General features: G+C 40.4%; 2 protein-coding genes across 3 annotated transcripts in view; both read right to left on the reverse strand.

Annotated features, from left to right (window-relative positions):
• Nucleotides 1-17,145, reverse strand: part of LOC119899093 (ankyrin-2-like) — a 73,537-nt gene extending 56,392 nt beyond the window's left edge. The window contains exon 1 of the mRNA XM_038713505.1: nt 16,724-17,145. Coding sequence (XP_038569433.1) covers nt 16,724-16,855 — 132 coding nt within the window. The 5' untranslated portion in view covers nt 16,856-17,145. The remainder of the gene's footprint in view (nt 1-16,723) is intronic.
• A 2,058-nt stretch (nt 17,146-19,203) lies between these two features.
• LOC119899108 (histone PARylation factor 1) lies at nt 19,204-27,263 on the reverse strand. 2 transcript variants are annotated; one of them, XM_038713531.1, is made up of 8 exons: nt 27,169-27,263; nt 23,935-24,118; nt 23,285-23,471; nt 22,565-22,663; nt 22,221-22,374; nt 21,096-21,183; nt 20,095-20,267; nt 19,204-19,525 (listed from the first exon to the last, which is right to left on the reverse strand). In XM_038713531.1, the coding sequence occupies exons 1-8, from the start codon at nt 27,205-27,207 to the stop codon at nt 19,391-19,393; spliced, it is 1,059 nt and encodes a 352-aa protein (XP_038569459.1). In that variant the 5' UTR covers nt 27,208-27,263; the 3' UTR covers nt 19,204-19,390. The 2 variants fall into 2 exon arrangements, with proteins under 2 accessions (XP_038569459.1, XP_038569458.1); XM_038713530.1 differs by lacking the exon at nt 27,169-27,263 and adding an exon at nt 24,579-24,743.
• Between the last annotated feature and the right edge of the window lie 449 nt (nt 27,264-27,712).

The raw sequence follows: 27,712 nt of genomic DNA on the forward strand, positions 1-27,712 counted from the left end.
GTATTTATTATACAAAAAATATTTTGTATATAAAACAACAGTTTGTTACCCAGTACATACACTAAATCAAAAAATATTTCAGATTAGTCTTTAATCTTATTATTTACAAGTGAATTTTAAACCCCAATTTTTTTGGGCTTAGTTCTGTTTACATACACATCTGCATGAAAAAAAGTCAAGTCAATTTAGAAAGATGGATGTAGCTTGTTATTGCTGTGCATGACAGGAGTTTATTTGATTTAAAAAGCTAATATAAAGGGTTCAGAAAGGGTTTTATGGTTTTATGGAAGCCAGACATCCTCCTTGTATCAATAGTTAGATTTGTCAGAGTAGGCTATTCTAAATTTAACCACCAGACTTCAAGGCTGCACAAACAGCTGCAACACACACACACACACCATTGCTCTATGTTTTACTGCATTAATGTGTATGTAGTGAATTAATTTAATTTGATTTCAACACTGAACTCCTCCAGAAATGTTGACAACATATACTCAGGGAGGATGCTTTACAGCTGAACAGTTAATCATATTATGAAAGCAGACCATAGCAATATAGTAGGAGTGTATAAGTCAATATCAACCAATAATATTAAGTCTGCTGATATATTAAGAGCTGCAAATAACAAATATTTTTATTATTAAAGATGTCATGTTATTTTTTCTATTAATCAGTTATTGATTTGGTCTATCAAAGTGTCGTTACAAACGCACATAAAAAGTCCTAAAGCCTGAGTTACTGTCACCTAATTGAAACCCCAGTAAGACAAAGAAAAGCAGAAAAGACACATATCTGAAAAAAGTGAAAAGAAGGGAATGTTTTTGTGAATGTGCATTTTTAGCTTGAATGATGATTCTACAATAAATCAATAATCAAAAAATAGTTGATAGGTTGTTAGTCTATCATCTTATCGATTAACTGACTAACAATGAACATTTACAAATATATTACTCGCCAAAATGTATTCTGCTACATGAATGACACACTACTTTTGCAAAGGACCATTAGCTGTATTGATCTGAAAGATTGTTGACAAGGTTTTAACCTTGTTTTAGTGGCGTCAAAATGGTAAGGTATCAGTCAAACACACACACACACACACACACACACACACACACACACACCAGCAGCAGCAAAGAGACTGTCACAAAATGTTTTCTTGAACACTTCCTCAGTGCAACACGTGTAACAGACAAGACGAACGGTGATGACCAGCTATGTTTCTCTCTCCACCTCTTACCAGCGAATCATCAACTTCAGATCCAGAGTCAGCTGCTCCGTAGAAGTCACTGTGATGGTTTGAATCGTTGTCACTCCCACTGGTCTTTAAAGCTTTATCTGATCCACAGGCCTTACACATTGCTGCATTACCCATGGTTACTATCCAAATCATTTGGTAATTTCCCAGCTATACTTGAAAACTGAGGCCTTTTTTCACTCGCTTCACTCACTGTATGGTATTATATTATAAGCAGATGTCCAATCCTCATAGTTTCTCACTTTGCGACCTTAGCTAAAAGCCTCTCCAGTCCACTCTCCGGACGTTAAGCGGCATCGATCAATCTTACAATCCATTAAATATGTCCATGTTTTCCGTCCAAATCTCACTTACTTCACTATTATTCACCACACCTCTTTCCACTCTCTATGGCCTTCTATCCTCTGGCCAGAAAAAACTCCTCTGGCTTAAATACCTCTGCCTTAGTGTGTGAGCTCAGCCTAGCCAAGGCCCAGTCCTGTTCGCACTTCCTCTAGCGCTCCTCTCTCTCTGTAGGATACCAACTACAGCCATAAACATTTAACCCTCAGTGTCTCTCCCGCCTTGGCTATTTTTACTATTCCAGACCCTCTCCTCAATGAAGACAAGAACCCCTTGCTGCATGTACCCAGGGTGGGGTGCATGACAGCTGGGTTTGAGTCAGGCTGTAGACCGCATGGCCTATGGTGCTCTCCAGGAAAGTAGAGGGGCATGATGAGTTATAGAAGTCCAGCCTGAATGCAGTACTCAGATCAAATTTCAGTAACTTATATCCTTACGCAGGACACATTGTTCTTCATTAGGGGAATGTAGAAAATTATGTGTAGACATGGTTCAGAAAACTTGCTTAACCTGTGTGCATGGGATTTCATCTGAGCATGTGTTTTTAAGGCACTAAGGCAGAATATTCCAGATACTTGTTCATAACAGACATGCAAACAGGTAACCAAACCAGCAGCATTATACAGGATCCAGAAGTACACAGAAGGCACACATGTCAGTCTGTGTTGCAGTATGTTTTTAGTGACTTCTGCTTTCGCTGTTTTTTCAGTCTCTCTGCCAAGAAAACACACACAGGATTTTAACTGCAGTCAGTCATGAAAGGAGGATACTGGATTATACACTGTACTCTGAGGATCATCAGAACTCTACTCAGTTTCATAAACATCACATTAGCTGCTGCAATTATGTGCACACAAGGCTAATTATGGTCATTATTTTTACCACTGTCATGACCTGTATTATGAAGCCAGATACACTCACACAATATTCATTTGACGAGCACAAGTGCTATCAAACACAGGTTTGATCCAGATAAAGTAACTTGAGTGTGTGGCAGTAAAAATTAGGCGGCTTGATCTATTCAAAGGTCATTTTTCAAAGTAACTACTACTAGAGATGTACCAGAGTCCAAATCCGTTTTTTGGGAAAGCAAAAATAATGCAACGGAACCCGATATTTATTTTATCCAAAGATGCTTGGGGTAGTCAGCTCAGGTGATAAACTGTGTGAGAATGGATCTAAAGAAAAGTGTTCAATCAGCAGCTGCAGCAAAAACTGGTAAATGGATAGTACTTATGTACTTATGGCTGTCCACCCGGTGGATTACTCTTTACTTTAAGGTGTGTATGTGGCTGCAGCTGCTGTGGAGTTTATATTGTTAATACATCTCTGTGTTGTCTGCTCTGGTGATGTTTTATTCTACTATTAAAGTGACAGTTGGGGGGTTATTACAGTATTACAGGTTACTACAGTTATTTCTTATAAAAAGCCTAATAATCCTTGTTGCACTTGCTGCAGTGTTTTTAGTTCTTGCTGGACATTTGTGTTTACATTTGTGTTTAATTGTCTGCTTCTCTGTTTCCTGGTTAATTGTACTGAGGCTATACAGAGGAAGGCCATTGTAAATTTAGAACGGATAATCAATGGTATGCACCGGCATCAGTCCATACAAATGTAATTTATACAAATGTAATTTTGTTGTTGGATTGACATTTAATGCAGTTGTAACCCATTGGTAGATTATTACCTTTACTATCTATCTATAATTTAAATAATTTCTATTTCTGAGACAGCAGGACAGCAAACCACAGCACAGTGTACAGCCAACCACATCTGCTTCTGTGCAACCCCTACAACTCACTCTCACACGCAGCATCCTAAAACTAATGCTAACAGTATACTCTTAACCTCAAAAGAGCATGTGTGTGGAGGAAATGGTAATGAGCATGACACAAATTTGTGAAAATGATTTTGTGAGTTTTACCAGACGCTTTCGCTCAGCTCTCTCACGCTGCCGCCTCCTCCTCTCCCTGGCTTTCTGTAGAGCTCTGTACTCTGGATTTTGCTCAAGCTCACGAGCTTTCTTCAGGTGGGCAGCAGCATGGGCCATGACTTCACTTTCTCAAAAATTGTTTCAGTAGGTGCTTCAGTTCCACTTTGCCAACTTTCATGCGTACTCAACTAACACTTAGTACTACATGTACATGTAAACCTTTGCAGATGCCAAAAAGCTGAGTTCTACTGTATGAATTATAAAAAGTAATTAAATCTATTGTTAACACTGTGCTAAGTCACATGAAAAAAAAGTAAATTTACAAGAAAGTTTCTGGTTATATCCCAAATGATTAAAATTAATCCACCATTAAAGTAATATCCGTCTGAAGTCCTCAACTGAAAATGCAATAAAAAATAAAATCCTTGGATTGGCTCCAAAAATGATCCTGTCTTTAAACTGACTCTGGAAATAAACAGCTACTGACTATTTCTCCCCTTGCATCCCCCTCCTCTTCAATTGTTCTATTTTCTTCTCTTCAGTCTTCTTTCTCTTCGTTGTCCCTCCATTTCAGCCCAGGAAACAGCTACTGGATTTTAAAATTCTCACACAAACCCTCAGAGGTCCACACATCTATATATGCCAATTGATAATGAACCATTCACATTCATGTGTCCAGACATGAGGGAGGGAGATGATGACTGAAAAGGGCTGACTGATGAGAGTAAGAGTCACTACATGTACCCACACACACACACACAGGGAATGACCCAATCCAGATGTGATGGAAACCCTACTGCATGTGAACAGATGTCTACAAAATGTGTTTTGTGCGTGTGTGTGCGTGTGCACACACACACACACACACACACACACACACACACACACACACACACACACACACAAAACCTGCATGTGAGCTACAGTCACAGGAAAGGTTTTTTTTTGTGTAAGGGGTTTAGGAAAGCTGCATGCCAACAGCCAGCTGACTGCAACAGCCACACTTATTCTCACTCACTATTGCAGTGAAAATGCAGTTTATCCTGAGGAAAAGAGCGACACATGAGGAGAAAGGAAGGTTAATGGATGTGGAGAGGACATGGGGTGGATTAAAGTGGGGGAGCTGCAGATAGGGCAAATCAAGTGAGTATTAAAGCCATTTTGCGTGGAATAGTCTTCTATTGGTGCCCCCCAGTGGTTGTGTCAGACCATCGGACACTGACATAAATGGGATGAAAGGATTTTCTTGGACTGTCACAAACCTTTTACAACACAATAAGTTTGAAGAAGCTATAATCATGTACACATGTGACACAGAGTGCCTTAAAAGAACACCAAGACAGAAATCCAACTGTTGTGTATTTGCAAGGGTTCAACCAACCAAAAGTTAAATTAGTTGAAATTTTAGCACCGTAAACTGTAGTTGGTAAATTTCGCACAAGTAGTTGATTTTCCACATGTGCCAGTTTACCTAAACATGAATCCAACATATCCAACGAACAACCACATTATTTTCTGTCTTTTTCTGTTTATTTCCTGGGTAAAGTTAAAGGCTTAGCTTTTTGAGATGTTAGAGTATTTGTGCACTTCCCTCCCATCTGATGAATAAGTGTGAGTGGGTATGCCATATGACAGTGATCAACAGCAGTTTGATATCTGCAAAAATAAAACATTTCTACTATGCAAAAAGAAGACAATACAGTGGAAAGTGGGGGAAATGAGGTCTTAGGGGACAAAAAGCGGACATAGATATAAAACAGTTGATTAAATAAATTGAAACGACATTAAAAAGAGGGGCAGCTCCAAGGAAGAGAAAAGAAGAGTGGGGAGGAAGAGGAACAGGGTGAACTTGGGTACAGGCTGTCCGTCTGTGAGCAAGCAGAGAAGACGGGCCACACCACCCAGTCCGGAGGGGGACAAGTGAGCACAGAACACTGGCTCCCAGTGACCTGCAAGTTACAGACTTCCCCCTGCATGGGGGAAAGTGGGTCGGTCTGGATCTCAACTGCACTGCAATGCCGGTACTGGTGGCTGATGGAATATGATTTGACAGCTTGTGTGTGTGTGTGTGTGTGTGTGTGTGTGTGTGTGCGCCAGCAGACGGGTGTCAAGGTCTCTCTCTGTCAATGCAGCTAATGTTAGGAGTTTGACATTTCAGCACCAGGGACAGGGGCACTATCTCACACCTCTATTTCTGTTCACACATTTGCCTGATATGTTTTCAGACTCAGTCAACAACAACAACAGCAACATCAGCAGCATCTCGTTCTACTAGTAATCATGAATGAGAGATCTGCTGAATCACCCTACACTATAATGCTGTCTAAAATGTTCTAAGATGGTGCATACAGCCTGAATGCTTCATTCAGTTCCATTATGATCCTGTTTTCCTGTATATTTCTGTGGACGTGCTCTGCTCCTTTAGCACTCTCTGCTGGTAAAACAGAGAACAAGGTTTGTTTCCCCTTAGGAAACATCTATGGCTCTTTGATTTAACAAAATAAATGATGATGACTGTAAAAAAAGATTTGGACAAAGGAATAAATTCCTACTTCAGATTATTGCATCATTATTCTATGACACTGGCATTCAAAACAAAATAAATCTTCAGGGCTAGCTTTTTGTCGATATATCAAGATCTTAATCAACAATCGCTTTCTCAATAAAGACGTTATCTTTACTCCTCCTGCTCTGTGTCTCCTCCTGGGTCTGCCTAAAACAACACAGCCTAAAAACTCTTTTCAACAGTGATTTGAAAAGTAAAAAGTGTTAGTGTGCTTAAAAGGGATAATAACAGAGTCTTGAAATAACTTGCAATGATTTATACCAGTATCTGCTATTTCCACGAGTCCATGTCTTGTGTCTTTATGTCCCAGTCTTTCAGTACTTGACATTACTTGATGTTTTTGACCTGGTCTTTTTGTGTTTTATATCTAGCATTCTAGGAACAGTTAACTATGTGCATATTATATATTTGTCTAATCGTTAAGGTGCTCAAAAGTAAAACAGAAAGAAAACCTTCCCCAATGACATACAGTATGCCGTACAATGCAAGGAAATCTAAACATCTGAAAGTGACAGCTACTGTATTGCGGGACGTCTTGGGTTTCAGATTTAACCGACAGAATCCATAATGTTATTGATCAGCATGTTAGTTGAGCCTGAAACAGTGTTCCTACTGCAATATTGTTATTGTGTGTGTGTGTGTGTGTGTGTGTGTGTGTGTGTGTGTGTGTGTGTGTGTGTGTGTGTGTGTGTGTGTGTGTGTGTGTACAATATACCTTTATTAGTACTATTCTACTAACTTTTTCAGTGTCTATGCATCAGCAAAGGCTCATCAACGACCTGTATTGATCCTTTCCATCACTCATGCCAGATAACAAGGATTACAAGAATACACAATGAACTAAAGAAGTATGTGTGTGTGTGAATGAGTGTGTCCATTTAGGAGTCAGATTACACTGAAGGAGGGGGGGGGGGGCTCCAGAGAAAGCTGATGCGAGCTGTTATTTCTATTGGTTTTGGTGGATCTCGTACAGGGGGAGGGGGTTAATGCTCTGCTTTTCATTTTATAGATCCAAAGGCTTTTATAAGGCCCATTAGGACTCTGTGATAGACAGATATGGGAGATGCAGAGACAGGCACACATATCCCTGCCCGCGCCTGTTAGTGTGCTTCAAGTTGTGAGTGGACGTGTGCGCAGGTTTAGTGTGTCAACACATTTACATGTATGGATATGCAAAGAGCTGCTTGCAACCTTTTTAGTACGAGGAATTACCAAATGAACTGAAGTTTCACAACGTTCATGTTTATTCTTCATCTTTGTGCTTTTGCGTATACATAATGAACATTTCTGTATTCAGTGCTTGCTCTCAACTCCATTACCAAGCAAAAGGATATGTAACTTTGACAATAAACAAATAAATAAATAAAACCTTCAGTGTGATGGATTGCCTATGTGCAACTTGCTTGCTTCTGCAAGTTTATTTTCATACCACACTGACATGAACTCAAATTAGCCAGTGGCAGCCTGGGAAGTAGGAAAAAGACATTAATCACTTATATAATATACTTTGGAACATAGTTAGCTGTAAATGAGCTAAAACATATAAAACCACTGCTTTCTTTGTCTCTTTCTGTTCCTGGAAGCCTGTATTTGTTTTTGCTGTTATTTCTATGGTTGTTTTTGTATTGCTGCTGCTGTTGTTGTTGTTGATGATTTGTCTGCCTGCTAATGGAGCCACAGTGCTGACTAGTGGAGTTCTGCCAGTGATGAGTGTCTGGCAGCATATAATGCATCTGAGATTTAATGGAGGGAGGATCTTTCTGTTTAAGATGACTCTTTTGGAAGCTATTACATTTTTCATGACCACAATTTTTAACCACCTCCCAACTGCTCCTCGCTGAGAAATGCTAGTTTTCATTAGTACTTCCACCGGTTTGGTATAAGAGATGCATTATGCTTATGTTAACCAGGCAAGTGTGCGAGTGACATGTACGGTGATACAGTAGAAGGCCTAAATCCCACTATACAAGAGGCAGATTTTGCTTTGCTTTTTAAAAAGTGGACTGGAAGACGAAATCAAAGAGACCCAACTACTTTCAATGCTTTAATAAATTTTCCATTACAAATTGAACACATTCTTTTCCAAAGAATTGTGAGGTCTAAACAGTTAAATTAACTTACCCCTTTAGTTGAGAAATGTTGTTCTACGAGATGTCAAGGCTTAAAATAATAGAAGAGAATTAAAGAGAAGACTGAGGAGAAGTTGTTCCAGTAAATAGCTTAACTTTCTGTAAAACCTCACCTTGTCCTTTTTACATTTCACTTTGTGTATTTTGGAGCTTTGGACAGTGCTGGGCTAATTGTTTCTGATTTTAATCTTTATGCAAAGCTAATTAAGTCAGCTCTAGCTCTACATCTAATGCCCAGACATGACAGTGGTAGATCTTCTAATCTAACTAAGTACAATATGTTTGAGAATGTTTCAGACCATGGCTTCATAATAAAGATTGAACATCCAGAAACCTGAGGGGATGATTTTTTCATACAATCTTTACTCAAGACAACGACTCTGCAATGCCTACACTCAGGCTCAGAATATGCGCACACACACACACACACACACACACACACGCACGCACGCACACGCACGCACGCACGCACACGCACACACACTTCAGGATATTGATTTTAAACTGCAGCTGAACCCTGTATCACATGACTGTAACAAGAGAAAATACAGCTTTACTACCTGCCTGATTCCAAAAACTGTATGTTCAAATAAACATAGTTTCCAGTGCAGTCTACAGACGAACCGCAGAGCCTTTTAAGGTTTTTGAAGATTCATGACAGGAATAAGATATGTGACAAACACAACAAACAACAAAATCAATAAGGACAAATGCTTTTCATTCCTTAATAGTGCTATCAGTAGGATAGTGTAAATATAGGTAATGACTAAATTGCTAGTCCATAAATTATGTATGCCTTATGTAAACACACAACAGAATGAACATAACACATGGCAGAGACAGTAATGCATTGGCCCACAGATATGATTTAAATTTCAAGTCATTTTTGCGGCCTATTTTACAGCTTAGGAAAGGTTAAAGCCATAAAGTACACAACGCAACTCTCTGTCTCTCAAAAAGCCAAATCACACAGACTCAAATTTAATAGCAAGAGGAAGAAGCAGACGGCGAAGAATAAAGATCGGACCACACCCAAATACAGTGATACAATAATGGCACCGAGACATGGGTGGGGACGGGTGGTGGCTGAAATGAGTACAGAGGGAATAGAGAGATAGTAGATGGGACACATAACCTTGATGCAGTCACATGATATGCCCAGAGAGAGAGAGACGACTAGAGGGAGAAAGTCAAGAAGACCACACCCTGTTGTAATTGAAGCATCCACACACTGATACATGTGCACACACACAAATGGATACATCTGATTTGCGACTTAGCTGATTTACCACTAACACGGCTTCAGCAGCTCATCCTTCAATGTTGCTACCATATAAACAGCCCTCCCCACTTCCTCAGATAGACAAACACCAGCCCTACAGGCAGACAGCAGCACTACATTATCTGATTGCTTGCAGCTTTTGCTTTTTGCTACATTAGGCCACAAACCTTCGACATCCCTTTTTCAAAGCAAACTACGAGGCAGAGTAGGCACCGATTACGTCCGTAAATGCATTATTTACTTCCCGCAACTGACGCCAGGTTTATGAGGCATTATCTCAAAAAGCTATCAGTAAAATGCAATGCCTGCAACTACAACCAATATCCACTGCTTCTCTGTGACATAGGAGAGCTGGTATGATACCCACTGCCTTGGAAATGGCCGTCATACTAATTTATGGCTTTCCTTTTTTTCCTCTTTGAAGTCCTGCCCAAGTCCCTCGGGAACGCATGACGTCAGTTTGCCATTCCTGTTAACGAGATGAGAGAGAGGCGTAGAGTCCAATGGAAAATACACCACCTATACCATCCCACTGCAGTGGTGAGTAAGATCCTGGTATCAGGGTGTTATGGACTTTATTGAGACTGTAGGAAGTGTATCTATATATAGGTAGGAAGCCTGTAGTGTATAGGATCATGGGGAATTTATCAAGCCATAGGGTCTAGTAGATGTGCATGCAGGTTATGAGTTCAGAACTGTACATCACAAAGTACTCAGCTAGCCATTGAGACATTAATTGGCTAAATCAGCTATTCTATAGCTATACTGGAATTGTAAGAACGAGTAAAAAGAGTAACAATTTTTTTAGCCAAAAGACCCCAAATTGACTTGTGCACATTCATACATTTTTTTTCTCCCCAAATGGTCATGGTCAACCTATCTTTAAATCTGACATTCTGACGTTCATATCCAGACGACCACAAGAAGAGCCACAGCCCTCAAACGTTGCGTGCATTTGCAGTACACAGAGAAGCACCATTTCTGTTTTACCACTCTGACCCACAGTTTATGTGCTAGCATTGCTAAAATGTTGGCACAATGTTTTTCCATCTAATGGGCTGATCTCATGCAGCGTCAGATGACTAAGGGTATTGAGGCAGAAACTGATTTCACCTTCAAGATGAATGTATAATGAATAATGGAAGCGGGTGACCTAAAATTCGCGGCAGCACAGTCATACCAGGAATGCTGAGTGATGCTGTCAGATGCAGAGAGAGAGAAAAATACCCAGGCAGACAATTAGTCAGACAGACATAATATTTCACTGTGAGAGAGACAGAATGATTCAGACTGAATAACAGATGTGAGTTTAAGTATAAACATTTAAATAACAGACACACTTTTCAGTTCCGTTTTAGGCTAAAACCAAACCAAAATAATGATTTTGAGTCAGTGCACAAAAAGCATTTTAATTGTTAGGCCTAAGTGATAAAACTAACACAAACCCCAGATTTAGATATAATCAGAGTGTGGGCATAAAACAGGTATTAAGGTGCTTTTACAAGGTATTCTGCACTCTTCTGATTTTCCAAATTGTCCGTTTGTCTCAGCGCAGTGAAGTGAACGATGCTTTTCCCAACAACACAGCGAAAAGCTTTGATGTGTTTTCCTGTGAGAAAACCTTCACTTATTCAACTCAAACACGATGGGGGGCAGTGGGGAGAGATGGATCATGAGAGGAAGGTTAAGAAGGAGCTGACGAAGAGAGAGCGCACTTACATGAAGGTGTTTGAGGTGAGCTTCTGAGAAGTCCATTGATCATCAACCACGCCCTCCTTTCTCTCCCTCGTTCTGACGGGAAGTTATAAGGCCATAATGAATAATTGACATCTAAATGCCTCCTGCTGCCACTAGTCAAAAAAACAAGCACCTGCCCTCTATAGAGCATGACTGGCCAAAGATGCAATCATTGACAAAATCATTCTTTATACTTCCTTGATTGAGGATGCATTTCAATAGTCTAGGTTATTTCCTTATATCCTGCAGCTGTGGCCAATTAATGCAATCATCTCTATGCATTATGTGCTGTCACTGTCTCTCCTTATAAGTCTTCTTTGTCAATTTTTAACTTTGTTTGTGCTCTTTTGATGAACAGCCTTTCACCTAAACAAGAGAAGCACAATGATGATGATGACGACTGACTATGACTCATCGGGTGATGCTCTCTGCTCTCTGCCCTTCAAACATCCATCAATGTAAAAATGGGCCAGTGGGAGATGGTGTCAGATATAACTAGGCCACCCCAGCTAGTTATGAGGTACTGTACCATGATGACCAATAAAGATATAGAGTGTCAGGACCCTGTTTGTACCCAAATATAGACATGCTGGATCGTGGACAGGAATACTAATGCTTTTCTCACCGCCCTATCACCATGACATAGTATGGATCCTCATACGAAACCCATGTATTATGACTCTTGCTTGAATATTGCATCAGAGCTGGTCACCGAAATCGCTCCTTGGTATTTTCAGGCCGGAGTATAATGCCAAATATGGTCAATCTCTGAGGTGAATTTACCCATGGGTAATTAAATAATCCTTTGATTTACTTTTCAAGCAGAAATACCAAGAATTAGCTGGTTCTAGCTCCTTAAAGGTGATGATTTGTTGCTTCTTTGTTTTATATCATTGTAAACATCGTAAACTGAATATCTTTGGCTTTTGAACTGTTGATCAAACAAGACAAGGCATTACCGGGAGCTCTAGAAAGTGAGACATGTTTCACAATTTTCAAACAGTTTTTAGACAAAATGATAAATCGAGAAAATAATCAGCAGATTAATTGATAATGAAAATAATCTTTAGTTGCAGCCCTATAGAAGATAACAAAAACTGAGATGATTAGTAAATTATCTGAATAGTCATTTGGCAAAAAAACACTTTTGGTAATTTACTAATTTGCTTGGCTGTTAATTGTATATCTTTGGGTTTTGGTGTGTTCGTTAGCTAAAATATTCAATCTAGGGCTGCAGCAAATGATAGCGAATTAATCTGCCAATTATTATTATGATTCAATTGTCAGAAAGTAGTGAAACTTCCACTTCCATTCGCATTTTTTGGAGCCCAATGAGATGTATTCCAACAGCCTGTTTTGTCCGACCAAAACCCCAAAATATTCAACACATTACAAGCAGAAAGTCCCCACACTTCAGAAGCAGCAACCAGTGAATGCTCGCCATTTGTGGTTGAAAAATGACTAAAACAATAAATCCATTATCAAAATAGTTACAGATTTGTTTTCTTTTGATCAACTTATGGATGAACTGACTCATTATTTTACATCTACCATCTACAATCTCACCTCTCAGCATTAAGAGGCCTTTTAACTATTTTCTGAAATTGTACACATTAAATAACAATTGGTTGAAGACCTAAGTAACTTTATACTTGATGTTGCCTTAATATACATCAATGTACATAGCACACATACAGCATGACCACACTTAACCCCTTGACTCCTGAATTTATTTACAATAAAAAATGTAATAAAATATTTGTGCTTTCAAGCTGATGTTAAATTAAGTGGAGATTATTAATTTGTCAACAGAATACAGAATAGATATAAATTCAGGTATGATGCAAATTAGCAACAGGTATAAATAAATATTATTATAAATATAAATAAATGTTAATTCTTAATGGCTTTGGGTAACCATCAGTAGAGGTACAGGAGTGGTTGACTGGTCTCTGAGGAAGCACTTATAACCACACAGGTGCTCTAACAGCTCTGGTAAATACAGCTATATAATGTTGTGAGTGTGTTTGGGTGTGTGTATGTCCATACACATTTTTTCACTCCAAATTCAATAAGGCTTAATTGGTATGAGAAACAGACATTTACATTGCCATCTACATAAACAGAAGAACTGTGCTATTAAAGTATTTCTATACAGATAACGAAAATAACACCCTGAACAACTGCACCCACAGAGACCCCAATTGGCCAAACATTGCTATTGGCACTGGAAGACAGCTCTGATTATATGTGAGTGTGTGAGTGTGTGTGTGTGTGTTTGGCTGTAGCTGCTCAGAGGTAATGTAATGACGGCCGCGGCTCCATTAGGACTCCCTTCTTCCAGAATCCCATCATACCACTCCCAGTGGAGAAAGAGAGACAGACAAATAGGCAGGCAGAGGAGACACAGACAGAGAGGCGGAGGAGAGAGAGATGAAAATGTCAAAGGCTGCAGTGAAATCTGACCTCCTGGCACATCAGGATCGTGTAGGGGCCGGTGGTAGGGAGGAGTGTGGGGGCAAGAGAGGGTGAAGGGAGGGAGGTATTTTGGAGGGAAATGAGAGATGTACAGGAGTGATAGCAAAATAAGAAGAAGAAGAAGAAGAAGAAGAAGAAATCTAGGGTAAAGAGACAAATTCTGGGGGCTTGCTGGCTCTGGGGGAGGAAAATAGATGAAGAGCTGAAAAGAAAACAGATTGCAAAAAGAACAGTAAAATGAAGGGAAAGAGGGGATGACACAGTAAGTTCACTTGAAAAGGGATCTTCCAACAAAGCTGAGTAAGAAATAGGCCAAGATCGTCTAGACCTGAACACAAGTCATTTCTAGATATAAGGGCCAGAACATTTAAAATGCAGACATCTCTTTGGAGATAAACAAATTCCTTATATATCCTTAAATTCTGCAGGATTTAAACTTGCAGGTCTCAACTGAAGCCTGGAGGTTCTAAGAGTTCAATCATCAATATCCGACAGTGGACATAAAATCCAGTCATGAAGTGATCTCGGCAAGCTGAGCTTTTATGCATCCACTATTCAACCACAGGACAGTGGACTGGCACAGGCGGAGGGTTGACAAACTATGACGCAGTCTTTGTATTGTTCATACATAGGGGAGAGTGGATTGCGGGAATAAATCACTCAACATCAACCCAGAGCAGTGAGTAAATACCCGGCGACACAGGTTCAGTGAGCACAGAGACATGGACACACAGCCACTTGGCTAGGAAGAAGCTATTTTTCTCCAGGACAATCACACAAGAGACAGACAGTATTTTTAGACCTGCACGTGAAGAGCCTCACATCACATTGCGTCCCTCTGTCATTTTCTCTTTTTGTCTCACACACGTGGATCTGTTATATCTGTAGTGCTCTGTTCTGTCTTGTAAAAACAAGTGCTAACTGAGTTTATTTCACAGACATTGCTGTAAAACAGGTTTTATCGGAAGGTATTGTCTGTCAAGGGAAAGACAGGTGGTTCAAAGAAACAACCATCAACATCACGGTCTCTGGATTATCCTGAGAGGATAATGTTTCTTGAAAGACATTTTATGTTGTGCTCAACAAATAAAACCAAAACTATCTAAAGGGCTAGATGCAATTACACACTGAGAAGAAGGCAGATTCAATTTTACCCACTGGAACAGCTAAAATCATGTACATTTAAAGTCCTGTCAATCAATATTTTTTATATTAACTATTAATGAAATGACTACATGTAATGAACAATGGGTAATGCACAGTGATGAACCCATAGAGACTTCTCACCCAACTCATGCACAGTTACTTCAGTCCCACTGCTTCAACTCCAATTCAAACAGCAGCTAAATAAAAAGAAACTCTGATAAAACCACTGTACACTTTCTTCTCAGTACCAAACTGCAGACAGATAAAGAAGCAGCTAACTTGTGAAGAAAATAATATATCTAGCAAGCTATCAACACAGATACTTTTCACAGGCCTGGGGGAGACCCAAACTAGAGCTAAAATGATAGTGAATATTAGACTTATATTTGTCAACTGGCCAGAAACACATCTCCAAATTAATGAGAATGTGGCTGCACACCTGCTGGATTTAGGCAAATGTTTGCTAACATCTCAGTAAATGGCATGAGCTAAAACATTGTGGTACCAATTGTGCAAAAAGATTGGCTTGTAAATGTGACTTTTTTTCTTTTCTTTTTTTAAAATTTTTTTACCAGTTTTGCTTCCAAAAAACAGAAATAATCAACTTTTGTGGGAAATTAAGGAGGAGTCTCTTTTGTACTTCCCTTACAGAGCACATCCAGATAAACACAGATGAAGACACACATGCACATGTCTGCAGAATGTGCTCACAACATTGTGAACACAAACACCAGTCTGAGCAGCGCTTTAGATTTTATAAATTGTGATGATACAAAAACTCCTGATTGCAAACAAGTATGTGAGCTAAACGGCCCCACCCTAAAAGAACAGACTAAAGTATGTGTCTGTGTGTGTGTGTGTGTGTGTGTGTGTGTAGCACTACGATGTAACACTACAGTCCATTACTGAAATCACATTAGCCTGAAAGAGTGCACTGAGACAGGAAACAGCCATCTACCATCTCCTGACTCACTTTCTCTGAATACACAAACACACACATTACATGATCACATCTAGATGGTAACACTTAACATGCATTTTCTGTTTTATGTCTTACAATTATGAAGACAGACTCAGATATAAATAAATGGACTGTAGGGATTTATTTTTTCCTAATAAGCCCGTGCACAGCGGGGTATCACTTTTACTAAACTGCACCTAGGTCTTTGCAATAAGTGATGCATGGGAGGAGGAAGAAGAAGCTGCAGAGTAATATCAGAATTTTATACAACACAAGGGAAGAAAGACTTACTGGCAAACCAGCCCGGCCCAAGAGTGGCCTGGGAGAGGACATAGCACACTGTGTGTGTGACCAGAACAAGATAAAATAATTGCAATATGTCATGTTTTGGGTAGAAGGGTAAACTCATCTGAAGTCACAATCAGGGATGCTCACCCTCTCATCATCTGACCAGCAAAGAAAAATATGGCCCACATAAACAGTAAGCTAGACATCCATTGGTAGGCTATATGTGCAGTAGTAAACATTCTTCGCTGCAGCCTGTAATAGTAGCAAGTGGAGACAGCGCAAGTCTAGTGTTTATTTTGACGGCCATAACAACTTGCACAATTGGCCTGTTTAGGTAATATCACACCTCCATGAAACACATCACTCTAAGTCTCATGTCAAAACAGACGGCATTCTCCCTGCGGGAAAAGTAGCTAATTTGAACACCTTGTAATGCAACATCTGAGCCAATCCGCAAGATCACAAGCGCGTGCCGATGTGCTTTAAAGTACGGCAACGCCTTTGACTGCACTTCCAAAGCGCACAGCAACATCAGCAGCGGAGCTCGTTACACGGCCGAATGGGCCAGTCAATTCCTAGAGAAGGCTACGGACAGACACCCACCTGCCGTATTCGGTTCTGGTGCAGCGGCGGTGGAGGTCCACCCTCGGGGGACGTGTTGTTCGAAGAGGCCATTTTCAAGTCCCACTCGGAGCCGCCGCCCCTGGAGTGACTTTCTTCCTGGCTACTTGACATTCTGTCTCGGGCTGGCTGCTGCTGGAGGCGGTAACTGAGGATCCCGTTTGCCGGTGCAAGGTGGATTTCTGTGCGGGCCTCAGAATCCAGAAGGCTCTGCAGGGCCCAGGATCATTTTGCGGCGTCAGAGACAGTCTGTTATCAAACGTGACAAAATATGATACAGTGATCTCCCACTGACTATCAAACCAAAAACGAGCGCTCCCTCCGTTCAGGGATGCTCCCGGTGTGTTGCTGTATGCCTGCGTGTATAAGTGTGGAGATGTGAGCGCGCATCAGATGCGCTTTCCCGAAACTCCGCAGGATCAATGCCATATTCAGGGGCAGTCGGAAATTTCGTAAACACACCTTGATTGGGATGATCAATTTTTGAAAAACTGATTTTCTGGGCAAGGAGCAAAAGTACAAGAGGCGTAGACTATGTTATGATTGGGTGATAGTCTAAAGTGACTAATTGGAGTAACAGAATGCTTTTTTTTTTTTTACTCTTTCTTTAACATAGCCTCGGCCTACTAGATTACTTAAAACAGTAGGCTAATTACACTGCGACATCAGGTTTACATTATTTATTTTCCTATATATTTTATTACCACTAAGAAAAAAACGATCTGCTCCACTTGATCCCTATATTAAAAAAAAAAAAGACCCTGAACAAAACATTTTGGGGCTAAACCATTCCCAACCAATGTTACGTGAACGCACCGTCAAGCAATGGGCCTGACTAGTGCGCTCCTGTTTTGCTTCTTGTTGCCCCCACCCCTCGGTGCGTCTCTGCACCAGCAGTAGCTTCAGACAGGAAAGTTATAAGTGTGGTCCATGGTGTCCCGTGATTTAATGAACTTACACACATATGAAATCATCCAAGCCCATGCACATTGGGTTGGGCTTACATAATGTAATCTCCCTTTTAGTATTCTTACGCCCCCACCTTGGCCTGTGTGTCCTCACTGAGCTACAAATGTAATGAAGGTTGACAGGGCAAAATCAATAACAATGTCTTAGAGACAAATCCAGGCAGAACTCTGATAGAGGAGGGAAAAGTGGAGAAAGGGGGTGAACGTAATCATGTTAAAACAATAAATGTGACAATAAAATATGGGAAAAGGTCAAGAAAGGTTTTTTTTTTTTTATAGGAAAGGGTCCAGCTCTTCAGCACATCAGGTTACTGAAACAAAAGAGCCCCATATATTAACATAGATACCTTGCCTACATATCAGCTTATAATCTTTTTTACAAGTATATTTTGGCTAGGGAAGTAAAGCAGCTACAGCAGTTACAGCTGTTTCTAAGGTTAAGTTGGTGCCAGTTAAGGGCAGGTCTTGGTGAATTTCGTTTCTAATAGTTAGAATTTTATCATTAAAGAAGCTCATGAAGTCGTAACTACTGAGAGCTATGGGAATACTTGGCTCAATAGAGCAGTGACTCTCCGTCAGCCTGGCTACAGTGCTGAAAAGAAACCTGGGGTTGTTCCTATTTTCCTCTATTAATGACGAGTAGTACGCTGCTCTGGCATTACGGAGGGCCTTTAAGACTATCTTGCCAAATTATTATATAGGTCCTATTTCCTCAATTAAGTGGAGAATATTGATTGTAATAATGTCAGCAGCCGTGGAGTGACCTTGATACATTAGACTTGAGGGCTGCCATGTAAAGTACCATCTGCATACAGGAGCAGTTTGTGTTCCTCACCACCAGCATTTATTTGCCAACTAAGTGTCTATTAGCAATTGCTAATGGTACCAGTGCAACATGGTGAATTGTCCTAAATAAAGTTGTAATTATAAAGTAAGCATTGCACTTGATATGAACTGGGAGGCAACGGGGGCCCAACATCAAATGTATCCCCCTGGGTCCACAAAGAGGTCAATATGGCCATATCCCCAAGGGTTCTGTTATCTTTCTTGTGTGCTGCAACTCATTGCTAATTATGTTATTGCAATTTTCCTTTTTCATACAGCATGACCCTAGAAATAACTTAATTTAAATACCATATCATATTATCTAGAACCTAGTCCCACAAGTCAAATTATGTTCTTCTTTTACCCAATAAGTACAAATAGCTGCTTACTGACTGCTGAGTTTATCTGAACTAGGGGACATGATGGCCAGTATGATAGGGAAATGTCATGTGATGATTTGTTTTATATGCAGCACTGCCCTGTTTCCACTGCATGGCATCACCCTTAAAACACAATATTGGCAGTGGCCAAACCAGTTGAAAATCGCATCCTGCCTTGATGATCTCAATCTAAAAATTAAACTGAAGTACTGTATACACAATGACTGCTGCACAGTCATTAATTCAGATTCACTGAGATCACCTTGAACATAAAAGTCGGACAGGTATATATATATAAAAATACTTTATTAGACATCTACCTTTAACAAACAAGATATCATTGAACTGGTTCCAATCAATGACAGCAGCAACCAAACCACCAAGAAACATTAACAACGACAAACAACAGAAGACAAGGACAAATGGTGGAGAAAAGCTTATAAGAGCTAGAACTGAAGCATACTTCTGAGTCTTTTTTATTGCGCAGAGAGTTGGTCCAGGTCATCATGGCTGCGGCTGGAGAGGTGGGCCTCCAGGATTTCACCAAACAAATCCCTTTTCAGCAAGCTGTAGGCCATGGGCAGAAGTTGCTTGACAACCTTGTGAAAATACTGGAGAAAGTCGGGGACCCAAAGATTAGTGCATTTCTTTCAAACTATGATCTTAGTGGTTTTGCAACATTCTGGCTTTTGTTTGGCCCAGACCTTTTTGGCTTGTAAATGCCATAAATGAAAGCCATTTGTGCACCAGAAATTTGTTTTTCTGTCTTACATATCCCATTAAATACCACCATGCCACACCTCAGATATATTGTGCCCTATTAGAGGGGTGCTGAGCCCCAAGTTGGGAACCAACAACAAAGCCGTTAGCAATGCTTTGTGATGAGTGTTTTAACTTTATTGTGCAATAAGCACCTGCAAACCCAAGAGCACCCACAGCAATGTGTAATAACACACTGAGGAAGCGCTATGCAGAATGGAAAATGCTGAAAACAATCTGAGAAAAGATTAATTCACCAAAATACACATTTTCATACAGGTAAGAAACCATATCTCAATGTGTGAATATTTGGTTTCACACAGAATATTTAAGAGAACGGTCAGATGCAGAAAGACAGTGGGAGTAATAAAGTCAAATATCAGAGTGTGAGTGCGTTTTTGCACCACTTTATGAGACTTACATGTGATCCGTAACAGAAGAGGTCTATTCCAAGCTCATAACCCATGCCATAGTCACACTCATCGTTGGCAAACTGAACAAACGTGATCATCTCCTGGAGTGGTCCAAAGCCTTTGACGCGCTCTTCATCATTCCGGGCTTCAGCAATTGTCTTGCAGATCTTTTTGAGACCAGCTGGATATGGAGGAGGGAAAACATATCAAGTCATCAATCGTAGGTTAAATAGCTGGAATTGAACTTTTTTAGTCTTAAGTCTTTAAAAACATGCTGATATGGGCATTTTCTTATCACAAAAAAAACATTTTCATGCTGTAAAAAAAAATTTAAACCATTCCTTCCACACACACACACACACACACACCCACCCCCCGTGAAGTGAATACCACCGATTACCTTGTTACAATGGCACCTGCACGTGGGTGGAATAAATTAGGCAACAACTAAAAATTTTGTCCTCAAAGTTGATTTGTTACAAGCAGGAAAAATGGGCAAGCATAAGGATTTGAGCGACTTTGAGAAGGGACAAATTGTGATGGCTAGATGACTGAGTCAGAGCATCTCCAAAACGGCACCTCTTGTGGGGGTGTTCCCGGTCTGCACGTACCCCCTACCTAAGCATTGTTGCAGACCCTTTCACGAATACAGTATTCGCTGATGGCCTATTACAGCAGGATAATGCATCTTGCAGCAAAGCAAAAATAGTTCAGGTATGGTTTGAGGAACACAACAATCGGTGTTGACTTGGCATCCGAATTTCCCAGATCTCAATCCAATCGAGCATGTGGGATGTGCTGGACAAACAAGTTTGATCCATGCCCCACCTCGCAAATAACAGAACTTAAAGGATCTGCTCCTGCTTGGTGCCAGATACCACAGCACACCTTCAGATGTCTAGTGGAGTCCATGCCTCGACGGGTCAGGGCTGTTTTGTCGGCAAAAGGGGGACCCTAAACAATATTAGGAAGTTGGTCATAATGTCAGGGCTGATCGGTGTAAGCTCACCATCTGTTTCTGGTAGTTCTCTGTATCCCACATCATTCTTGTCTATGGGTACAATGATGCCGGCACCGTGGAACGTCTTGGTGACCACCTATGGTGTGACATGAGGTTTTGTTATTAACTATAGAATATCAACTAGGAGTGCAACACTTTGGTCAAACATATTTTTTGTTTTGAACCACTTACCCACATTTTGTCAAATCATACTATTAAGCGATATGGTTGGCAATATGTCCAAAACAGAAACAAGTTTATCCACTAAGACAGTAGAAAGGGAGTTCCTTAGTACAAATATAAACGGAATTGAAAATGCTTGTAGGTGTCCTATTTACTAGGGTTGGGAAATGTCTACAAAATATCCAATAGACAATGTCTACAACGAAACATCGGGATGGACGATGTCATCAGGTGCGTGCACGCACGCACGCACGCATGTGTTGTCGCACAGACTTCACTCTGTAAAAAAAATTGGACTATTAACTTACGTTACAAGTTGCGGTGGATATTTTAGGCCCGGACCAGGTAAAGCAACAGTGAACGCACAGGGTGTAAATGTTAATTTCAGTTGTTTGATAGGCTGCATCATTAATAAGCCGACGTGCGGCTCACCTACCGTGATAACGGATCACGGGTGGAAATATACGGAAAAAAGACGAGTTCTCAGTCTTTTAGGCGACTTTAGAAAACATACTACTGATGGAGAAAATGGAGCAGAAAGAGGCGGGGCAAGACGAGTGTTTACCTGAGGTGTAGGTGTGTGTGAGTGTGTCAGAGTGTGGGGAGGTGAATTCTGAGGCAGGTCCAAAGCATACTTAAAAACAATAATAAGAATCTACATGGTCATTAAAACCTGTTTTCACAGGGTGGTCTAATGTGAACATTTGAGATTTTTTTTGCTAGGGGGGATTGCCGGCTCAACGTTGTGATGTCTGTCAGCCATGGACGATGGCATCGTCTATCGGCCCAACCCTACTATTTACTGACCAATAACCATGTGGTACATAATACGCTTACATTTTCAGTCCAAAAGACAAAGCAACATATGAGGTAAAAATGAGGAGTTACGAGTGAGTTCCAAGAACAAAAGCCTTTAGATAATACCACCGTTAGCTCCTCTGTGTAAGTTACCTTCTTGTCCCTCTGCTTCATGCCTTTGGTCTTCTGCTCTAGAGAGAAGCCCAGAGCCTCTGCCCTGTCTCTCAGCTGCACCTCCAAGCTTTCCAAAGCTTCTCCTTCTGCTTTCTTGCTGCCCCTCTCTTTCCTCCTTTTCAACAGATACAAGCTGGTGGAGGAGGGAACAAAAGGATCAGCAGTGAGTAAGATGAATGACAGTGAAAAAAAAAAACATATTTTATGGTATAAATTCAACAGTTTTTCTCATTCTGAAACTGTAAACTTAACCATGCAGCTGAGACTGATCAGGAGTATAGAAAATGTTTTTGTATGGTGAATATGTGGTGACTGGTACTCACAGGACAGCAGCAAACACGTTGTCCCCCATTTGTGTTATAGTGCAGCCTTTCTTGGCTTCATTTTCCCCAACAAATGAAGGAAGGGAGTCTGGAGTATCTCTAGTGGATTTTGGGAGCAATAAAATTCAGTAAATCAGAACCACTCATGCTCATGTAGCCTAGATATACACTGAACAAAATTATAAATGCAACACTTTTGTTTTTTTCCCCCCCATTCATCATGAGCTGAACTCAAATATCTAAGACTTTCTCTATGTACACAAAGGCCTATTTCTCTTAAATATTGTTCACAAATCTATCAAAATCTGTGTTAGTGAGCACTTCGACTTTGCCAAGATAATCCATCCAACTCAGAGTAGTGGCATATCAAGATGCTGATCACACAGCATGGGTACTGCACAAGTGTGCCTTAGGCTGCCCACAATAAAAGGCCAGATCTTTGCAAAAGTCTTAGATCTTTGTGTTCAGCTCATGATGAATGTGAGTAAAAACAAAAGTGTTGCGTTTATAATTTTGTTCAGTGTGGTTACCACTGTTTACAGATTATCAGCCCCTCACTAGTTAGGATCATCTTCTCCCACTGTAGCTGGTATAGTAACAGTTAGTAGTACAGACAGAAAAGTCAGGGGCTCTCTAGGGGAAGCTACAGCACTGTAATAAAAGCAACTGGCTCAGCAAAGATCACTATCAGACTTCAATCACAAGTTGTGTGTTCTATACCTGTAGTAGCCAATGTGATACTGACTGTCGTCACTCCCCCGAAGGATGGTCTGGAACTCTGGTGGGTCATAAAAATACCTCCAGTGAAGGTGGAAGTTAGGCTGAGGATTCTTGGAGTTTTTGTGAGCTCCTGCCAGAATGTCAAAAGGACCAACCAGCTGCAAGCCCAGTGTATCTTTCAATGCACCTACATAGATTAAGATGAATAAAAATAATATATTGATACAAATCTCAATTGACAGCCATAACTCAAATGCTTAAATATTTGAGCAGGAAATAAGCCATATTGGACGAAGACATAGAACGTACAGCACATGGTCCACAGATGAGGAAGAATGATAATTAAAGGTTTAAGCTAAAAGCTTTGGGTAGTGTGCAATGTCCTCATCTTTGTCCTTTATGAGTTATTGCCGATGCACCTGAATTTTTGTATGCTGTGTGCGCAGATGTATGCTTATGTTGAAAATGCTTAAGAGGGTTTTCATCTTGCATCTTTCACTATTGGTTACACAAAGTCAGATTTTTATTTTCAAGTGTCACTTTGGGACATTGACACTTGTAATGAGGAATTGATAGAATTTTAGTTTACTCTTAAAAGGTGAGTAGAAACTGCTTTTTCAAAACTAGCAAATATAAAGGCAGCAGCATACCACGGGGGCTGTCGGGACAAAGTTCCTTGCAGAAGTCCCAGAAGTGGTATAGATCTTCTGGCATTTGAAGCTTGTAAAGTTGCACTATCTCCTCACGTTGCTCTGAATCTGCCTCTGATGATGCCATGGCTTTGGACTCATCAGTACGAGCTTTCTTCAACTCCCCATTCCCTGTAGCCGACTCCTAAAGAAATGCATTGTAGGAGAAACAATCGTGTTACACACCATGCTGCCGGTTAATCTGCAACAATTAATGCATTTTAATACGACAGTCCAGCAATAAATTGAATTGTATTGGGTTATAGAGGTGGGTCTGTCCACTATTTTGTCCTCCACTGCATTTAATTAAGTGAGGGTAGACTAAACATCAGAAATGAGGATTTTAATGATTATAAACAGGAACTCAGCAAACAAAATTAATCATTTAATTTGGATCAGAGGGGATTTTGATACCTGGAGCGTATTGTAACTCCAAAGATCTCCCAGTTACACCAGTCAAACTAATTAATATTAAGAAATAAATATTGCAAATCAAACATAGTAAGATGGGAAGTACTGTCTCATTCCTTATTTAGTTATATAGAAACAATCTGAATGAACATATTACCAAGGTTGCTTTTTTTTAATTTTATTTCAATCCTTACCAATTCCTGTGCCTGGATCCTCCTTAAAAAGCCAATCTTATCCAAAAAAGGTGGACTGGATCGACCTAATTTTACTATTGGGCAGTACAACTGATCAAGATGTTGAGACAAGTTGGACACGGATATAGCAAAATGTTCTTTTCTCAACATTACTATTCCAGAGTAAACTCATTGAAAAAAGAAGTGGGTGAACAGAAGAAAACCGCCCTTTGCCTTAAAAAAAAAAAAAAAAAGCATCAATGGGTATACTTGCACAAAGTCAGGAATTTTGTAGGCATATCAGGTGTATAATTAAACAATTATACCAAACAGAAGCTACTGATCACCAGTTCATTATGTAGGTTGAAACACTGAACCATTAAACATGAAACAGCTGTGTAGAAGGAATTCAACTGGGTGAGGACCAGCCAAACTCAGCTAACAATGTAAGGTTGTTGAAGACAGATTACTGTCAAAAGTCATAAACCATGGCAAGACTGAGCACAGCAACATCAGCAAGGTCTCTCCTAGGCAGAAATTTCAAGGCAGATGGGGGTTTCCAGATGTGCTGTCCAAGCTCTTTGCAAGAAGCACAAAGAAACAGGCAACGATGAGCACCGTAGACGCAGTGGTCGGTAAAAGAAACTTACTGCAGCAGATAAAAGACACATTGTGCTATCTTCCCTTCGCAATCAGAAGATCCCCAGCATGTCAAACTGGCAGAAAACTGGGAGACCCTAGTACATACATCCACTGTCCGGAGGAAGTCTGATCAGAGAAGGCCTTCATGGAAGACTTGCGCCCAAAAAGCCAGACCTATGGCATGGAAACAAGGCCAAGCGACTAAAGTGTGCATAGAAATGTGCGAATGCGCTATGAAATGAGTTGCAGAAAAATGTCAGCAACTGCTCTTGACTGTTGAGTTAAAATGTAAAATATTTGGCTGTAGCAGAAGGCAGTTTGTTTGCCAAAGGGCTGGAGATCTGTAGAAGAATGAGTGTGTGCAGGCAACAGTGAAGCATGGTGGAGATCCTTGCTAGTTTGAGCCTGCATTTCTGCAAACGGAGTTGGGGATTTGGTCAGAATGAATGGTCTCCTAAATACTGAGAAGTACTGATAGATACTTATTCATCATGCGCCAAATTTATTCTGCAGCATGAACTACCCCAAACATACAGCGAAAGTCATTAAGCACTATGTTCAGCGTAAAGAAGAACAAGTAGTTCTGAAAGTGATGATATGGCCCCACAGAACCCTGATCTCAACATCATTGAGTCTGTCTGGGATTAGCAACTGAGGCTGCTTAAATCCACAGAAGAATTGTATGTAGTTCTCCAAGATGTTTCGGCCAACCTACCCGCTGGGTTCCTCCAAAAAAAAGTATACATAGAAGACAAAAACATGTTAGGTTCTTCAGTCTGTGCCATTGACCAGACACTGCTTTCAATCTGGAGTTGTTCCCCGGGCGCTGTACAGTGCCCACTGCTCCCCTCAGGGATGGGTTAAATGCAGAGAATGAATTTTGCTACATGTATGTGTATGTGACAAATAAAGTACCCTTAACCTTTAATTAATGCTGTCTTGAAGGCAAATGGTGGTTACACCAAATATTGTCCATGTCTATTCTTGAAAGCATTCTTACTTAGAGCATTTTTCCACACCTGCCTAAACCCCTTTCCCTCCCTATCTATCTATCTATCTATCTATCTATCTATCGAAGGGCAGGTACATGCAAGTAGAATATTTATGTAAACATATTTTAGTATTTCAAAGTGACACTCCTGCAGGGGTAAAAACAGTAACATGGCTTTAGAGGATTTCACGTTTTAAGTCAAATCATGTGTGCTGATGACTGCGTTTTTATAATCCACTAAATAAGAAATCGTTTTGTTTTTCTTCAAAGAAACCTTTCAGTAAAACACAACCAGAATCGACAGCATCACATATAAATGAAGGATCCATTGCAGGATTACTGTAATAATAACAGTATTAGTATTAACAAAACTGGCAACTGTATTTAATAAGGTCATATTCGCTCTTATAAGTAACTTTAGAGTTATGTTTAGTGCTCTGTATGTAACCGAGGCAGAGGAAATCTAATAAGACCGAGAACGACTCCGTGGAAGAGCCTCATACACAAGTTAACGATCACAATCTCGATAAATGGGTGCGTGAAATATTTGCTAACTACTGTTACCCCATTATGGCACTGATGTATGGTCTTCTTTGTTGGAACAAACCACGAATTAAAATCAGACACACAGCAGCAGACTAGCCTACACGTTACCTAGCTAAATTACTCTGTTATGGTCCATGACTCAGCGGTGCTGACCTGTGTAATGCTATCAACATCAAAACGCAAACGGGTGTGTAGCTTACTGTGAACGTCATTGAACAAGCGGCTACTACCAGTCAGCAGTGCTGCTGCCATGTTGTCGTCAGGCCACTGCTGCTCACACAGCGTGCCAAACACTTCTGCCCACAGCGTTTCAAAGACGTTGCTTTGTCGTCACTATAAACACGCGCAGCGCAACTCCTTTCCTTGGAAAACCGCACTTTTATTTGACATTTCTGCAGCCAAACAGGGGTGGTCTAAAGAGTGTGAAATTACCTGACTGGATTTGGGTTTTCTTTTTGCGCGCCCTGTCATTTTCTTCCTCTTGTCTCTCGGTCGGCGTCTTCTTCTGCGGGTCGAAATAGGCAGCAACTGCACCGCGTTAAAGCGCATTACTGCCGCCCAGAGGCCGCGGTGGCTAACTGCAGAACCCTGAACCCACTGGAGCCAAAGTGTTAGCTCACATATTGAAACTGTTGTGTTTTCATTTTTATCCTATAACAGGCTACTAATCGATCCATCCATACATCTTATACTAAAGACGTATTTTAGTCGTGTGTAAATATTTTTTAGAAAACAACCTTTACAGTTGAGTTAGCCTGTAGCATTTCCTCTTTCAAATTTGAAAGGATATGTTTATGAATAAATAGAGATACTGGTATTACGTTACATTGGTAAAGGAAATGGCCATGCTGATGAAAATGTGCGCAAAGAAACAGAGAGAGAGATAATCTTCTTGGCTTTTATGACACTGAAACTGAAAAGTCATGATTAATTCATTATTTGTAAAAATTGAATGGTTTGTCAAAATGTACTAATT

The sequence above is a fragment of the Micropterus salmoides genome, unplaced genomic scaffold, assembly GCF_014851395.1.
Source record: "Micropterus salmoides isolate LMB-PRFRI ecotype aquatic unplaced genomic scaffold, ASM1485139v1 Ms_hic_scaffold_12, whole genome shotgun sequence".
Taxonomy (NCBI): domain Eukaryota; kingdom Metazoa; phylum Chordata; class Actinopteri; order Centrarchiformes; family Centrarchidae; genus Micropterus; species Micropterus salmoides.